Here is an 18,792-nt window from a genome sequence, read left to right on the forward strand (position 1 = left end):
GGAGGCCAAGGCAGGCAATCACTTGAGGCCAGGAGTTCAAGACCAGCCCGACCAACACAGCAAAACCTTGTCTCTACAAAAAAAAGAGAGAGAGAGAAATCAAACCTGAGTCCTATATTTTATTTCCAAACCACTATCTGAACGTGGTCTCTTGAGAACATGCACTTTTCCAAACGCTGTTTGATTGGAAGTTTTTGCAGCCTTATCTCCATTTAGATCATACCACCCAACACAATTTTTATTTTTTTAGTTGGAATCTCCCTCTGTGGCCTAGGCTGAAGTGTGTGATCGTAGCTCACTGCAGCCTCATCCTCCTGGGCTCAAGCTACCCTCCTGCCTCAGCCTTCCCAAGTAGCTGGAACTACAGGTGCATGCCACCACACCCCACGAATGTTGTTGTTGTAGTAATACAGACCCCATCTCTACTACATGATCCAAAAAAAGTGCTGTATTGCCCAGGCTGGTCTCAAACTCCTGACCTCACACGATACCCGCTTCTGCAAGGATTACAAGCATAAGCCACTGTGCCTAGCCCTTTTTAAAAAAATTTGAGACAGGGTTTCGCTATGTTGCTTAGGCTGGATTCAGACCCTGGCCTCAAGCGATCCTGCTGCTTCAGCCTTCTGCCCCCAGCTCCCAACACAAAGTCTATTTTGAAGACACACACACAACCCTCCCACCCCCAAGTAACCCTGAAAAACTCCAACACTCCAAAAAACCCACATGAATTCTTTTTTTTTTTTTTCTTAAGACGGAGTCTTGGTCTGTTGCGCAGGCTGGAGTGCAGTGGCACAATCTAGGCTCGCTGCAACCTTCACCTTCTGGGTTCAAGCAATTCTCCTGCCTCAACCTCCCCAGTAGCTGGGACCACAGCAGCGTGCCACCACGCCTGGCTAATTTTTGTATTTTTAGTAGAGACAGGGTTTCACCACATTGACCAGGCTGGTCTCGAACTCCTGACCTCAGGTGATCTGCCTGCTTTGGACTCCCAAAGTGCTGGGATTATAGGCGTGAACTACCGTGCCCAGCCCATAAATTCTTAATCAAAAAAGCAGAAGTGTTATTTTTTATTTTTAAAACATCCTGAAACTTTGGAAAACTCACTTCTTGTTACCACTCTAGTTTAAATGCTGAAAACACAGAAAATGTTCTAGAGATAGAAGTGGTTAGAATCTAAACTTTAAAAAAAAGCTCCCAACCCAACAAGCCAGCTCCCTGCCCTGCCAGTGAGCTTCCATGGAAACTCCCATCAGTGTCCTGCTAGGCCTGCAGCTGATGGTTCACGCAGCTCTCTTTTTCAACAGGTGTCTGTTCGCCTCCTTCCTAACCATTGCCCTGCAAACCAAGCTGGTCTACCTGACCAGCATCCTGGAGGTGCTGACCAGGGACTTGATGGAACAGTGTAGTAACATGCAGCCTAAACTCATGCTGAGACGCACGGAGTCCGTGGTCGAAAAACTCCTCACAAACTGGATGTCCGTCTGCCTTTCTGGGTTTCTCCGGGTAAGTGTCACATCCCTCAGCAGTGTCAGAGGTAAGACAATAGGCAGGTATTTTTAGCGGACTCTGATGCCTTTGACAGGATAAATCCTGAATGCTCGATGGTGTCAGCATTTAACCGTGTTTCGTCTTGGTCCTGACCCAGAACAGAGAGGGGGAAAGTAAACATTGTTTTTGCTGCAACGGGCCTATGCAAATGTAATTCATTTAGAATTTCCTCAGGTGAGACTTTTCAAGTGAGTTCACCTCACATCAATTCACACCCAGAGCCCAGTCAGCCCATTTAAGAAATTGTACTGCGAAAAGGGAATATTTCAAACACCAAAGAGAACAAACTGTTATAGGCCCTCTGAAGCATTGTAGAAATACCCATTACCTACCAATACACTGTAAGCTAATTGCAGTCAATTCCTACCCGTCATTCCGCATTAAAGCAGCTCTCCAAAGAGCTGCCTCCCCCTGGAGTTTGCTTTGTTGGCGTGACTGTGTGCATGTGGTTGTAATCTAATTGAACTTTAAAATCTTTTCAAATGCAAACTTTCTATAGATTCCGGCGGTGAAGAGGGTTGGCTTGATCTGAATCTAGACTTCACCACTTACTTGGTTTTATAACCTAGAGATTGGAAGAAGATTTTAGACTGTTTTGAAGTGCCGATGAGAAAACATGCAATTGCTTAGCACTAAGGAAGCCTCCATAAATGTTGGCCATTACTATTATAAAATATTAATGTGAAAATAAAGGTGTCCTGTTGAACTCGATCTTCACCTGGTACAGAAGATTCTTATCCTTTAATTTTACCAGCCATCCAGATTCCAGCAAAACTGCATAATTGTGTATTTGTAGCTAGTTCGGAAATCTAATTAAACTTTGAATAAGATACACTGCTATGCCACAGGTTTTAACAGTGCTACTTAAGTTTAGATCCAACAGCAGTGCTTTAAATAGACTGTGTTTAGTTTAATGTTTAATGCAATCTTACAAGTAGATGCACAACATTTTTTTTATTTCTCACCAACCCCTTCCTCTCCCTAAGGCAATACCCATTTATTAAGATTAATGAAATCTGCCTTCTTTTCTGTTTACTTGGTATAAATCATCAGAGCCTTTGGGGAGATGTTGAGCCAGTTATTTCTGGGACGAATATTTTTTGTTTCCCACTATCTTTGCTTTAGCCACAACAGCTGCTAGATGGAGGCACCAGGACTCTCACTCAGTTCCCTGGTCCTGGTCTTCAGAGGCCAACTCCTGCCCCACCACGGTCTCACTGGATCAGAAGCTCTGGAAGTGGAGCCCAGCAATCCATGATTTTTGCAAGCCCCTGAGGTAGAAGAGAGAGCACCAGACTAGGGGTCTTGGTTAGAAGCAGTAGGTCTGGGCTCTGGAATCATCTCAGCCCCAGTCAGCTGTGTGTCCCTAGGCACGGCTCGTTCCATCTGGGCATGTGTTTTCAATCCACCAGATGACGGGCGTGTGTGGGCGTTACCTTTAAATCCCTTTCCAGCTTTTTCTACTGGATCTTGTGATTCTTAACTCTGAGTTTTGAAGGGCTGCTCTTGGGCATTAGAGGGGTGAGATTTCAGAAAATCTGGGCTGCGAGCCCAAACGGCCTCCTTGAGCAAAGCATTCTGGGTCAAGATTTCACAGTGCTGATTCAAGAGCGTCTCGAGCACTCTGGGTGGTGAGGGGGCGGCTCGGCTCGCCAGGAGGAAGTGGCATCCAGCCAGTCGGCGATACTTTCACTTTCAGTGGAATAATTCCAGCTGGTGCAGGGGTCGGATGTCCCTCCACCAGGTGCTCAAGAGGGTCTGGGACACCAACGGCCCTAGTCCTCCTGTCCTACCCCACAGACGTTTAGTGGGTGACAGTAGCTCCGTGACTGCCAGGTAACTTTCCCTTCCAAGACACCAGGGCTTTGTGGGTAAAATAATAATGCCATTTATTGAATGTGCCAGACAGCATGCTAAGAGCTTTACCTACCTTTTCTCATTTCATCTCCTTAACGGTCCTGTGAGCTGAGTGTCTTCACGACCATTTTGCATGTGGGGGAACTGGAACACACAGAAGAGCTGTGACTCTTCCCAGATCTCACTGCTACTGTGGGACAGTGCCAGGGTCCGAGAGCTCTTAGCCACCCCTCTGTGCACTGAAAAGATGGAATCTGCCCTGGTCTGTTAAAGTGTCGAAGCCTGACCCGTGGGGGAGGGGAATCATGTACGCAGCGGCTGTGACTTGCCTTAAAGTTGTGTTCAGTGGTGACAAACCTCATGGCCCTGTGATTCCCCACATCGGCCACACATCAGAATCCTCCTCCACCCCCGTCTCCCGCCCTGCCCCCAGCCCCGGGAAGGTATGCAAACTACAGATACCCAGGCCTCATTCTTCAGAGAGATGGCAGCTGTGTAGGTCGAGTGGGGCCCAGGCATCTGAATTCTTAAGAGCCCCCAAGGGATTCTGGTGATTAGCCAGGGTTAGACCCAGGAGCATGGGCAGAGTGTAGGGCCAGAGGTTACTTAGCTCAGTCTAGCTACCCTCCAGAAAGTTCTGGAGAATTCCTGACCACAGGCCTCCTGAGTTGAGAGCTACCCCTTCACACAGCCCCCAAGAGCCCACCTGGCCCCGACACCAACCCCTGCGGGAATACGCAGCCCCTGTCCAAGGGTTCTCAGCCTCCCTTCTGATCTGTGCTGGAGGAAAAGAGGTTCTAGTTTTGTGGTCAGGGCATTACTTGGGGTGGGGGAAAGAGAAGAGAGGGTTGAGGTTGTAAACCACTAAATAAAGGAAGTTTCTCATGAGAGTTAAATGTCATGCACTAGTCCTGCTGCCCTCCCTACCTTGGAAATTTCTGAACTTCCACTTCTGCCCTGCACTGAAGAGGAAACTTAAGGATGTATCACAGCGGGGACAGAAGCCGAAAGGGAGCTGCAGGGTGGCAAGAGGAAGCCCGAGGACTGGGGAGGGCAGATATTCCTGCAGCAAGGATAAAGGAAGGGACAGGGTTGGGGTGGGATCCTGAGAGACTTAAGATGTCTTAGGTAACTTGCCTGCGCAAGGGAAAGCAGGTGAGACCCAGTGGAATCCTCCTTTCCCAGCCAGATGTATCACTTGTCAAGCTTGACTCTGTTAACTGGTGCTTCAAGTCCCAGCCACGTGGCTGGCCTTTCATCATCACTAAGGCACTTTGACTTCCTAGCCACGGTTCTTCCTCCACCACAGAGGCCTAATGTCCATTGATTACGGAAGGTTCGTTATTTAGCAAATACTCTACAGCTGACCCAGGGCTACATGCCTTGGGAGGATGCCGTGGAAAGAACACACAGCCTCCCACTTGAGGTGCTCAGAGCCCTTTGGAATACAGATATCCGTGGTTGCAAATGTGAGCCATTTCCATCGCAGCAGGGGAGGCAGTCCCACCCCCAGACAGGAAAAATGCGTGTGGCTTAAATGTGAAGAAAGAGCCAATCAGGATGGGCTGAGTGTTTGGGGAAAAACCTTAAAGGAAATGGAATTGGCTCTGGTTCAGGGAAAAAGATGGAGTCCCTCTGACCCAGCACCGGAAAACGTGTCCAGGTGGGACTGTGCAGGGTGCGTCTGGGAACTGCCTGGGCTGGGCTGGACCCATGGGGAGGAGATGAGGCTGCAAACTGTTGAACGGCAGGCCGCTTCCTTCAAGAAGTGCTGTTAACACCAAAAAACATTGTTTTTGGCAAATGTATAAAAGTTCTTACATTTATCCTTGTTACTAAGGATAATTGTGCATTTGTTTTAAAATGTCGTTTATTTCTGGCTTGCTAAAGGGCGATTAAATACGAATGTAAACAAAGGTACACTCTCCACATCTACTAACTGTTCCTAGGCATTAACTCACTGATGAGCATTAGTCTGCCATATGTAAGTTTAAACATAAAATAAGGGATACTGTGGGTACTGCACGTTGCTATGAATGTGCACGCGTGCGCGTGTGCACATGTGCATTCACGATGGAGAGAGGAGGCGGTTTTCTGAGTTTTGCATCCAATCCCAAGCACAGCAACATGTATTTTCTTGGGAGTTTTGTGTTAGAAAACCCTGCCTCCTGTCTCCTGCCTTACTGCCATCAACAGAAACTTTAATTCTTTGGAAAGTACAGTGGATTCCACGGAAAGCTAACTGTCACCTTCGTGTCTTTTCCAAGGAGACTGTTGGAGAGCCCTTCTATTTGCTGGTGACGACTCTGAACCAGAAAATTAACAAGGGTCCCGTGGATGTAATCACTTGCAAAGCTCTGTACACACTTAATGAAGACTGGCTGTTGTGGCAGGTTCCAGAATTCAGTACTGTGGTATGTTTTCCATAAAGCTCCCAGCCAGACTCCCAAATAAATCTGGCAGGGAATTAGAGGGGGGGGGGGGGGGGGGTCACTTACAATGAAATGGTATCATTTCTACTGCAGGAGGCCCTGTGTGTTTAGTTAATTAAAAACAGTTGATAAAAATATTAACATGCGTTCACATAACAGATTTTAATTACTGAGATTGGGGGAGAAAGTATTGTAATGATGCCTGGGGTACTCATCAATTTCCAAAGATTTTAATATCAGGATTGCTTATAGCTTTCAGTGTCGTCAAAGGAAATGCAAAGTACTCCCTATTCAGCACTTATAATTGCAATCAGAATTTCTCAAATGGCTGTGCTCTGGGAAGACAATGTGTGAAGATATATTTCAACCAAATTGAGGCCGTCTTATTTTAGAACGATAACACAAGACAAATTCCACTGCGTTCCCCATACAACGTGACGCCTTTACTTTATTTTCATGGATTAGTTACAAATGTTTGGTGTCATGCACTTAATGTACTGTGATCTCATAGATATTTTTAGAGGAACGCTGTAAATCACTACAGGAAGATGATTGCCTAGCTGCTGGAGGGTTTCACCCGTTTGAGAACTTCTTTTTAATTCATCCCCACCGCACCCACCCCATGCCCTTCCTAAACAAAAAAAGCCCAATTTGGGGCACATTCGGGAATTTCAGAGAGGGAGCCAAGCAGGGAAAGGAACTTCAGAATTAGGAATTTTCTATGCTTTTCTGTTAATAGAGACTTGGAGAAGAGACTGCTGTGTTTTGGTTTGATCTTTAGCTTTAGGAAGATTCTGGGCTTCTTCATGATCTCGTTAGTGGAGGAGGAAAAGATTACAGTGGGGTTTGGGAATTGCTCATTAAGAGAGCTGAGTCTCCTGTGGCTTTGCTTTGGATGGTGGGGACTGCAGTGTCATCCGGGAAGAATTCGTTCCCTAATTGGAGAAGGCACCACTTTGCCGCGGACTGTGTTATGGTTATGTCCTCTGGTGGGAGAATAGTCCGTAGGTCAGCTGTTTCAAGTTTTCTGCCACTGCCATGTGCGGCTCACCCCTCCATTGAAGATGGCGCCATGCACGACTGCCATCCGAGAGCGGGAAGCTGAGCTGAAAGTCAACACTTCTCAGCGTTCTGAATTGTGTTAATATACCCATCCGCATCTGAGAGGCCGGACAGTGGGCTGCAGTGGTTCTCAAACTTGAGCATCTAGCAGAATCTCCCAGAAAACTCGCTAAACACCAGTCGCTAGGCAGCATGCTGGAGTTTCTGATGCAGTAAATCTAGGCTATGGCCCGAGAATTCACTTCTCTAACCAGCTTCCTGATGCTGCAGATGCTGCTTGACAACTATTGGTAGAGTGGTTAACAGTGTGGACTCTGGGGCCAGACAGGTTGGAATCCTGCCTCTGCCACTGGTTAGCTGTGTAATGTTGGGCAAGTTTCTAAACCTCTCTGTGCCTCATTCTCCTCACATGTGAAATGGAAATGATGGTCATGGTTCCTACCCATCTCATGAGGTGTTTTGAGGATTAAGAGTCAGTATTATAAAAAGCACTTAGAACATTGCCTGGCACATGAATGCTACCTAAAACTTTATTCCATTTGATCCAGATCTCATTGAACCCTTGTTTAAACTGCAGGTCCAAATATACCAGTGCCCGGGCTTTCCCTCAGGACTGACTGAATCAGAATCTCTGGGGAGGGAGCCCAGGCATGGATATATTTTGCAAACCTTCCAGATAACTCTGATGTGTGTTCAGCCTGGACACCACTGGGTATCTTGGAGAACAAGAGATAAACTTTGCACAGGGCCTGTTGACTCACCTTTCACTGATCCTGGGCTTGTTATTCCCAAACTAGATGATGTTTGTGCTTTTACTTTAAGACATTTTAGAAGTCCCAAAGATCCCCAAAGAGAAATATTTGCAAATGAATACAGTCAGGGGAATCCTCCAGTATTTCAGTCAAGATACTATTGGACCCAAACAGGAAGGACAGGAAAGGAGAAGACGGGGTTGGAATCAGGAAGAAGTCAGATGTCTGAGGCAACTTTTGAGGTTTTGAAGCCTTTTTAATGCTTTACATCTGAACGTGTTTTCTCCCTTTCATTTTGAAACATTATTTATTTCACAGTCAATTAAGACCATGTGTTTCTGATTTGTTAACACTCAACTCATCATCAAAATGTTACTTGATGCTGAAGAAATTCATGTCAGACTCTTGAAATTTTTCTTTATAGCCCCTGGGGAAAAAGGGTAATGGAAAATCACAATTTCAGAAATCCACATAAATCTTCCTTTTCAAATTCAGATTTGCCGGTACATAGAGTTGAGCCTGGAAAAAGGAATGGGCCACTTGTTTTTAGGGGCCTTGCCATTAAAAATGGTTAGTACCTCTTATGGGGCCTGGCCCAGCCCCCTTTCATGGTGGGTGGTTGTACCAGAAGCTACAGGGAAGGCACATGATCCGTCTGTGCTTGTGTGACAAACTGTTAGCAGAAGGTCAATATAAAAATTTAAGTTTTTCATTTCCTTTCAGGCATTTCCCCCAGCCTGAACCACCATATTTCTAATTTTCTTTCTTCCTCCCTTCCCTCTTCCCCCTCTTTTTCACTTCCCCCACCTGCCCCTCCCAAGCATGTACACCCAGCTGTTTTAGGACTTGATTTCCCAAATTTGCCTGAGGTGGTTTATGTCATTGAAAACCAAGGTGTGGTGAACAAACTGATTCTGTGTGTCCATATGTGCTAGGGAGGCGGGAGGTTGGGGGCAGATTCTTTCAAGGAAAGGAAAGTCAGAAATCAAGAGCGTCCTCACGAACCACTTGAAATGACAGAACCTGGTGCCAAGGCAGGGACACGTTTGGAAAAAAGGCTCCCAAACTCGTGTTCAGCTAAATGCTCAGAAGCGCAGCACCTCATATAGCAACCTAAAAGTTAGCTTTCACACCTCTCAGATGAGGATGTGTTCTCCCCGAGGTATGGGGGGTTTTCTAGAACATAAAGGCATCTTGCCAATTTCTTATACACGAAATCATGATACTAACAAATGGGCCCTGGGAAGTAATTCTCTGTTCCTGCATATTGAGAAGAAAATTCCTCTGTCTTGCCAAAAATCCAAGCCAAGTCCCCTAGAGCATGCTTCCTTCAGGACCATAAGAAACCATCCTTCTCTATCAAGGCATTCCAGGCTGGTGTTTAATGAGGCAACAGTGAGACAGAATGCCCTGATATCTGCATCCTCCCTAATGTCAGCGCCAGGGGTAGGGCTGTGCACACACAGGACTTTAGTCTTTTCTTAATATCTAGGAATTCAGGTCGGACAGCCGTAAGAGAGTAAGACCAATTTTTTTTTTTTTTTTTTTTTTTTTTTAAGACGGACTATCACTCTGTAGCACGGGCTGGAGTGCAGTGGCGCAGTCTCGGCTCACTGCAACCTCCGCCTCCTGGGTTCAAGCGATTCTCCTGCCTCAGCCTCCCAAGTACCTGGGATTATAGGCACCTGCCACCATGCCGGGGTGATGCTTGTATTTTTAGTAGAAACTGGTTTTCGCCATGTTGGCTAGCCTGGTTTTGAACTCCTGGCCTCAAGTGATCTACCTGCCTTGTCCTCCCAAAGTGCTGGGATTACAGGTGTGAGCCACTGCATCCGGCCGAGAATAAGACCTATTGCCCTGCTGGGCTTTTTCACCTTTGCAAAATTTTGAACATGTTTGATTTTGTTGATGGAGAATCTCAGACTCATTCAGCTTGTGTTTTGTCAAGAGTGGAACTTTGGAGGAGTTAGTGAAAGTTTGAGGATTTCACGTGGGAGAAGGGACGTTTGCTTCACTTTCAGGAGGAGATGAGGAAAACCAGTAACTCGTAGCAAGCATGCTGAATTAGCAAGAGGAAGTTGACTTGTAATCAAAGTTAGGTGTGAAATGGTTTTTTGAACTCTTAAACTCAGAAAATGAGCTTGCCAATCTGCTGTATCTGAGAGGTAGCATCTTGGCACCCTGGAAAACAGTGTTCTGAAAAAAATATCTAAAGAAAGTTTTCAAGATTATTAGAAATTCTTGAAAAAACACAAGTACATGCCTGCAGAAATATGAATGCCTCCAGTTTGATTTATGCCAGCCTACCCCCGTCTGTCTCTTTCTCTAGCAGTTACCATTTTGGGACAATTACGTTTAATGAAATATCTCATATATAACAGAGCCCTAATGTCTCTACCAGGAGTTTCTTACGGGTACACTTCCTTTAACAGTGCTCTGCCTGCCAGTGCTGGCTTCTTCTGTTCCATTTAGTTCGTCCTTGCAGAAGATCCATTAGCCCCGTAATTAAACAACCCACTGTCCCGATTAAGTCATTCTCTGTTACTTCAATTATATCCCATTGTTCATTAAATCCTGATGTTTGCACTTCAGCAATCTTGTTTTTAATACTCCTACCATTTGTGGAGAAACAGTGAAGTTAATTAACAATTCTTGAGCTTTTTCTTTTTCTCTCTACCATAGTGCAAATCATTTCCATTATGACTTGCAATAATACTGAAACCATTACTAACTTCATAGTTAGTGTTCTGAGCTTCCTGATCAAAGAGTGAAACCATTTTTTATAGTCATTTTAGGTTAAGTCATTCCCTCGTTGATGGCAAGTCATGGAAAATGAAAAATTAACGTGTAATGGGTGCTTTAAATGACTTTCCTCTTCATACACTTTCTTCTCATGCCTGTAATCTTGGAATTAGAAAATAATTTAGTTATCTAAATATAAAAGTATTTAATTTTCTTCTTTATAGCTCAAATGTGCGCTATTATGTTATTGCTAGGATCATTATTTATATTTGTACCCCTCAGAGAATGGTAAATTTTATCACAAGTCATGGTGGAGATAGAAAGCATTATCCAGATTTGTCTCGTTGCCATTGTCAAAGTTAGCATTCCATTTGAGGGTACTGTTATCTAGAGCAGGGACCAGCAAACAACAGCCTGTGGGCCAAATGTGGCCCCTCTGCCTATTTTTATAAAGTTTTATTGGAACACCTGTTCATTTCCTTATTGTCTATAGCTACTTTCCTGCTACAGTGCAGAGTGGAGTAGTTCTCACAGAGACCATATGGGTTTTAAGCCTTAAATACTTTCTGGCCCTTTGCAGAAAGTTTGCTGGCCTTTAATCTAGAGCTTGACATAGTAGAGAATAAGAACTAGAATCCTCCCTCCCACAAACCCCAAGACAGGCTTGGCCTCTTTCCTCTCCTTCTGGGGACACAGCAATGGAAAGGCCTTGCCACTATTTACAAGTCCGAAACTCATGCGGCTCTTTGCCAACACCCCACCCCCAACCCTGCACCCGCAAATACTGTGAATACTGAAATCAGTTATCTTGGGGTAAATCAGACAGCTCTTCACACTTGATTTTGGGACGGACAAAACGTTAGCAAATGCTAGCAAGTATAGAAAAATTGGTGAGAGAAACCTAAATTTGAGAAAATTATCTCCATTAACTTTTTTTTTTGAAATGGAAAAAGGCTCTCGTTACCCTGTCCTCCACCTGCTACTCTTCTGTTAGGGTAGCAGATCCCTTGATCCAGGAAGCTGTGAGCTATGGAATCTTTGTGGGGAAAGGAAAAGGGGAGCAGAGTGAAGAGGGGAGGCTGGACAGGCAAGCGCAGCTCAAAGGGGAATGTCAGGCAGAAGAATGTCCCAGGGCTGCTGACTCTGGCTTGGAAAGCAGCTTAGATCAGAAGTTTCCCTGAGACTTGCACTTCTAACTCTGGCCTCCTGCTGCTTCTACAGAACTTCTGAAACTGGATTTTCTTTCTTTTTTCTCTCTCTCTAATTCAGGTTGATATGAGAACTAGGCTTTTCTCTTGACTTTCATTTGGCCCTGAAATAAAATTAGGAATATATTTTATAGGTTTTATTTAATGAAAGCAATTATTGCTCCAAGGCCTTTTATGATAAAGTTGCCGGTTTGTAATAAATTCTTTTACAATTACTTTCTAGGCATTATTAGGTATTACAGAAAGGAGGCAGCAACATTCCTGCTTTTATTAGGCAAGAATATGGTTGAGGAGACAGTGAGTAGCCAGATCATCTTCCCATGTGGGAAAAGACCTGTTCGCTGCCCTCAATTCATCCTGACAGCCCCCTGCAGCCTAATACTCTCTACCTCCTCAATACCAAACCACCAAATCATGTGGCGAGATGCTGGGTAAAAGGGGTAGTGAAAGGGGAATGCAGTCATATGCTCTCAGGCCGTGAGCAGAAGAGGTGGGGTTTGGAGTCTGATAGTCTTGCGTTTGAATCTGGGCTCAGCCACTTTACTTTGGGCAAGTCTCTCAACCTCTCGAAACCTGTTTCCTCTTCTGTAAACAGGCAATGACCAAAACCTGCCCTCGCATATTTGTGGTGAGGTCAGAAAATAATACATGTACTGCATCTAGCCATCTTGCTGGCGTGAAGTAGGTGCTCATTCTTTTCTCATCCGGTTTTACTTGTCTCAGGTGTGCTTTCTCTTGTCTCCTGTAAGCTTCGCTAAGCGGAAAGGACTGTCCCCTCAGTATTCTTTTTGGTTGGTATTGATGATGTGGGATGCAGGGGAGTTGATTAGCTGAGTCCATCATCATGAAAAGCATTTCTTGGGTGCCTGTGTGCTTATATTGTTAAAAATGTTACATACGACCCCTGTAATGGAGTATTTACAACCTGTGGCAGACAGTATCCTACTGGGCAGATGTGAACAGGAGGCGAGTGTGATAACCTGTGAGAGGCTGGTGGCTGACATGCTACAAAGGGGCCAGGCCCTTCCAGCCTCGCCCTCTCCCTGGGCCTTCTGGACCATACATTTTCCAATAACCTTTTCTTTCCCATAATCCTCCTTGGTAATAGGCGTCATTCCCAAATCAATCAGGATGCAGTTCAGCTGTACGGAACAGAGACCCAGGATGTCTGTGGCTTCAGCAACAGAGAAGCTGATTTCTCTCCCTGGTGGCATTCTGGGTGGGCAGTGCAGGGCTGGTAGAGCAGCTGCTCCTCTCTTGTCCTCATATTCTAAGTGTCTGCTCACCCCCAGCCTCATTTCCCATCCCAGCCAGCAGATGTAAGCAGGGCTGTAGAAAGGAGGACAGATGGTCACCAGCCATCTTTTAAGGATGTACCACATACCATATCCACTTAATGTCATTGACCAGGACTTAGTCAATAACTCGGACTTAGTCATAACTAGGACATGTTCTGACTCTGAGCTTCAAAGCCAAGAGGCCAGCTCTGGGTCACCATCTCCCAGTGCCTCCTGGCCCTGCCATCCTAGTCACAAGATGGCTGCCACCGCTCCAAGCACTACTCTCCCTTTTGTTTGGACAGAAAACTTCTGACGGCGTGGTGGCTCACACCTGTAATCCCAGCACTTTGGGAGGCCAAGGTGGGAGGATCACTTGAGCCCACCGAATCGGGAGCACACTGGCCACACCTGGCAGCAACAGAAGCTAGGAAATGTCACCTTTATTGTGGGCGAACAGGAGCTCTGTAAAAATGCCCTTGGGTGGCACCTGAGGCACAGGGTGCTCCAGATTCAGTGAGTTCTGTGAGGAGGGTGAGGAGGTAAAGCTTCCTCTACCAGATCGCCTATGTCCAGCCTGACTCTTGGGAGAGCATTGACTGAGGCCCTCAAGTAGATGGGAACTGCCCTTGGGAGGCTCCTGGGAGAGCACTGACTGAGGCCCTCAAGCAGAGGGGCACTGCCCTTGGGAGGCTCATCACCTTGGCTGGCCTCTTCACTTTGCAGCTCAGAGTCAGGACATGCCCTAGTATAAGACTCCCACCAGTTCCATGATTTTGGACACGTTTCTAAATCTCTCTGCATCTCAGTTTCCTCATCTATTAAATGAGGCTAATAATGGCACCTACTTCATAGAGCAGTTGTGAGGATTAAATGAACCTATGATTGCATTCCCAGTACATGGTAAGCACTCAATAAGTGCTGGTCCTTATTATTACAAACCTAGAACCATATTCTTTTCTTTACTATATATTTTTTTTCCTATGAAAAGTACAGGGACTCTCTTTCAAGGCAGCAGGAGGTGGTTTCAGAAGGCAGGCCTGGGCTACAAGTCCTCCACCCCCACTTCCACCCAAAGAAGGTGGGATTTTTTTTCTGTAAACTTCCTGACCTGACAGCCTGAGTGAGTGAGTGAAGCTTCCTGCTCACCAGTCTAATTAGAGACTGGAAGCCAAGTGTCTCCATGGTCCAGAGGCCTCCCTTATGTACTGCAGCTCTTTGCAGACCCAATTCGAACGCTGCCTCCTCCATGCAGCCTTCCTTGATTTCTCTGCTTGAAAACCCCCTACCGACCTAAAAGAGGTATCTCTCTCAATCCCTAAAATGCTCCTTCTGTACCTCCCACATTCTACCTGGCATTAGAATTTGTTGTATATGCCCCACAGTTCTTCTAGTCTGCTAGTACTTCCCAGGCAGGATGAGTACAGGTTCTGATTTGTATCACCTACAGTGCCCTGCACACAATAGGTGCAAAGTAAATAGGCAACAGTAGACGCATCTACCTACCTCAGCATCCACAAACTGAGCTCCGTCAGTTTGGCACATGCAGCTATAAGTAAGAGAAAATTGAACTGAGGCGGCCTGAAATAGTAAGAGCATGACTTGCCTCTTAGAGCAGAAAGTCTGGAGGGAAGGAGCTCCAAGCTGGTCCATACACTCCATGGTGTCACAGCTCTGGGTCACTATCTCCCAGTGCCTCCTGGCGCTGCCATCCTAGTCACAAGATGGCGGCCACTGCTTCAAGCACTACTCGCCCTTTTGTTTGGATAGAAGACTTCCGACAGGGTGTGGTGGCTCACACCTGTAATCCCAGCACTTTGGGAGGCCAAGGTGGGAGGATCACTTGAGCTCAAGAGTTCAAGACTAGCCTGGGCAACATAGCAAGACCCTGTCTCTAAAAAAAAAAAAAAAAGTAGTCAAGCAGTCTCTGCTACGTGGAAGGCTGAGGTCGGAGGATTGCTTGACCCTGGGAGGTTGAGGCTGCAGTAAGCCATGATCACACCACTGCACTTCAGCCTGGGCAACAGAGTGAGACCCTGTCTATTAAAAAAGAGAGAAAACCCTTGCTTTTATGTGTTGGCCAGAGCTGGGTTACATGACCAGCCCTGGTGAAAGAGAAGGCAGTTGCTGCCGATCATGCCTCCCAACCCAGGCTGGACCCACCGCTGTGCAGACCTGGCCTTTGTTAGCAGAGGAGGGATGGCTGTTGGTTGGACAACAAACCGGATCTGCCGCTGTGGCTTACTGACGCTTTCCTGCCAAGGAAATACGAAGAGGCAGGGCGGTTCCTCTAAACAGAGGGCAGATTTCTGGGGAAGGGACCAGTGTACATTTCACAGCTCTTTAGGCTTTCATGGGTATTTTCTGGGTATTATGCCATCCCATGGATTTGGACCCACGCTTACTTTACAAAACATTCTTGTACTTCGAAAGGCAGGATCACCAAGTATTTAAGAACACGGAGCTAGAGTACCCAGTTCTACCATTTTCTTGCTGGGTGACCTTGTGCCATTTAACCTCTCTGTGCCTCAGTTTCTCATCTGCCACAAGGGGATGAGTAAAAGAATCTACCTCACAGGGTTGTTCCTGAGATGTATATATACAAATACATACACGTCATTTAAAACAGTGTCTGGCACCTATAAAGCACTCCTTAATTTGCTATTATTATATGTCATTATTTAGTGATCCTGTCACTCCTTTGAGATAGGAACAATGAGGATTTTAAGGCTCAGAGAAGTTAGACGACTTCCCTACATTCCCTCAGCTGGTGAGCAGCAGAGAATGGGAGGGTCCAGGTGGCCTGGTGCTGGGCCTGGAACTCAGGGCCCTGACCCCTGCTGTCCTCCCTACTCAGAATCGTCTGTGGACACTCGCTGAGGGTGATAGCCACTGATGGGTGACTGTTGTCCCACAGGTGATGCTTTTGTCTCTGAAATTTATTGTAAATTAGCTGAGAACAAGGACCATGTCATAACGTCTCTCTGACATCCCAGCCCTAATACCAAATAGGGCAGGAGAACATGCTGGTTAAATGGGCTTTGGTTGGGAGTGTGGGAGCTGGAGAGATGGCACTTCCATCGAGGTATCTCCCCTGATGGGGTACAGTGGCTGAGGGCAGACGCTGTGACATCACGCTGTCTGACGTGGCACAGAGCAGAGGCCCACGTGCGCTTTCCCAGCCTGGGGGTGGAGGTGTTAAGAGGCCGACGCCAAGGGCCTCGACTGTACTTGCGCCTTAAGAAACTGCTGTTTGAGCACTAAGTGTTAGCAGCATAAAAAATGAACACAAATCAATTTGTGTCTGAATTTACTCTCAGAAGTCCCTGTGGACTCTGTAAAATGCCATTTTACCTCTTTTCCACCCATCTAGCTGTGGAGGCAGTGGCAGATTTACATTATTTTACATCCAGTAAGGGTTTTTTTTTTTTTTCTTTTGGTGATGTTTTTAAAAAGAACATTTATTGCCCATAAAAAGGTGTTTTTGTTGAAGACAATAGTGCCCTTTAGGTAGTAATAGAATGCTGTTTCACAAATATTTATAAAACTATTAAACAAGCTGGGACTGCTGAAGCTCTGATTAAAAGGTGCCTCCCATTCATCTTTCTCTTTAGAAACGCCTGTGAAGTAGCTTAACTGCAGTTACCCCCACCATGAGAAGATCACCTTGTAGAGAAATAAGGCAAGACCCCAATAAGACCATAGGTGGTGGGACCGGCATTGACCCCTTCACACCCACCCCTCCCACTGGTGTGGGGAATTTAGCTTAGGACATTGCTTACAGCCTGGGCTAAGCCAGGGTTTCTGGAGGGTCAGGAGGGCTCCGGGGCTATAGGTGGAACCAGGAGGAGGGAGGGAGGATGGGTGGTAAAGCGGGGATGGCATAGCCGAGGGGTTTGTGGCACCAGTTCTGCAGTTACGCAAATCTGGCCTCAATTCCTGGCTCTGCCACTGGTGAGCTGTTCCTGGAGCAAGTTACTCAGCCCCTCCGTGCCTCAGTTCCCTCACTCTACAACAGGGATGGCAATAATAATACAACCTCCTGCACCAGAATGTTGGGAGGGTTCAGAGAAATAGGTCTTGAAATGTGTTTGGCAGAGCATCTGGTCCCAGAGGCCCCAGGAAACATCTCTAGAAACGGGAGGCGAGGAGAGGGCTTGGGTGTGAGGCTTCACATGTTGGTTCCTTCCAGATACTCTGCCCACCAGCTCCCTGCCTTCTCTCCTGTCTGCTATTTTTTGTTTCTTGTTTGTGAGCAGACAGGCCTTTGAATCCCTTCCTAGTGGGTGGCTGGCCCAGAACACAAAGGTTCTCTGAGAGCAGGCAAGGGAGTGACTCTGTTGTAGGAGGGAACTCGTACAGGCCAGACAGAGATCACCAGCTAACCTCAGAGTTCAGATTCCACCACTTTGGAGTTTTAATCATTTGGTTGAGACCAGAACAAAATTTACTCTTGCATAATTATCAACAGGATTATAAGGGCAAGATTTAGTGGTATTTGTCTCAGCTCTTTATAAACACCATAAACTGGGTGGCTTATAAATAATAGAAACTTATTTCTCACAGTTCTGGAGGCTGAGAAGTCCAAGATCAAGAGCTGGTGTCCTGTGAGAGCCCCTTTCTCATGATGGTCCCTTCCTGCTGGGTCCTCACACGGCAGAAAGGGCAGGGCAGCTCTCTGGGGCCTCTTTTATAAGGGCACTAATCCCATTTATGAGGACTCTGCCCTCATGATCTAATCCCCTCCAAAGGCCCCACCTCCAAGTACCATCACCTTGGGAGTTAGGATTTCAATACCTGGATTTAGGGGGACATCAATATTCAGACCATAGCAGCATTAAAGGGAAGACACAGCCCTGAGAACCTCCCGAAATTTCAGAAGCCCCATATCCACGTCAGTGGTCCGTAAGTCACGGGCTCACATGCCAGATGCTGTTCTAAGAGCTATGCAGTTCTGCTGTTATGCCCTCTTTGCAGATGAGAAAGCAAGATACAGAGAGGTTACCCAGCTGGTTAGGGATGGGCTCAGAAGTCACCCAGCTGGCTTGTGGTGGGCTGGGACGAAAGCCAGGAGTCCACTGGGTTCCACTGGGTTCATTGCTGGCAGCCTCCTTCTTAGAGATACTGAGCGTGGAGTGGGCGTCCTAGCTGTTCAATGTGGGCTGAATCTGTGTGCAAATGAGTGCATACTAATACCAACAATAATAATTGTAACAGGTTTTATTACCGATATTATCAAGCCTTTCCCAGCAGCCTGGCCCTGTGCTAAGCCCTTGAATGCATGATCACATTTAATCTCCATAACAATGCTAGAAGGCTGGTACTGTTATTATACCCATTTTTAAGTTGAGGTAGGCCTGAGGGTTCCCATCTTCCATATTATTTGTGTTTTCATCTCGCCCCTGAGCACTATGCAAATCAGACATTGCCTCCTGCAGCCTCTGCATATATACCTGGCTGGTGTCCACAGGACTTGGAGCCCCCCTCCCTCTGTCTCTGTATGAGGGAGCATCTTTCTTCCGTCTTCTCCCATCCTTCTTGCCTATTAAACTCTCTGCTCCTTAAAACAAAACAAACCAAACAAAAATTCCCATTACTTGATCATTTTACATTCCCTTATTAAGCCAGGCTCGAAACATTAAATAATTGTGCATTTCACACCATACCAAAGCCTTTCTGACTTTGTGATTACCAAGGTGCATTAGAATCTAAACTGCTATGTTATGCTATTTGCAAAATATTCTTAGCTCTTCCCTGAATCACTTCCTGTGAGGGTACGTATCAGGTAAAACTTGGTTGTTTTAGATCTATTTGTTCTTAGACAAAGTAAACTTGGAATTGCTTTTCAGTTCATTTTGAAATATTCCCTAGTTCTGTGTTTTCACACGTGCACAAAGGCCTTACTTCCCCCATT

General features: G+C 46.2%; 1 protein-coding gene across 1 annotated transcript in view; it reads left to right on the top strand.

The window, feature by feature from the left end:
- The window catches only part of PLXNC1 (plexin C1), a 158,664-nt gene that overhangs the window by 110,106 nt on the left and 29,766 nt on the right, over nt 1–18,792 (top strand). Inside the window, exons 20-21 of the mRNA XM_025402584.1 lie at nt 1,305–1,503; nt 5,673–5,819. Of these exons, the coding sequence (XP_025258369.1) occupies nt 1,305–1,503; nt 5,673–5,819 (346 nt within the window). The remainder of the gene's footprint in view (nt 1–1,304; nt 1,504–5,672; nt 5,820–18,792) is intronic.

This window comes from Theropithecus gelada, chromosome 11 (genome assembly GCF_003255815.1).
Source record: "Theropithecus gelada isolate Dixy chromosome 11, Tgel_1.0, whole genome shotgun sequence".
Taxonomy (NCBI): domain Eukaryota; kingdom Metazoa; phylum Chordata; class Mammalia; order Primates; family Cercopithecidae; genus Theropithecus; species Theropithecus gelada.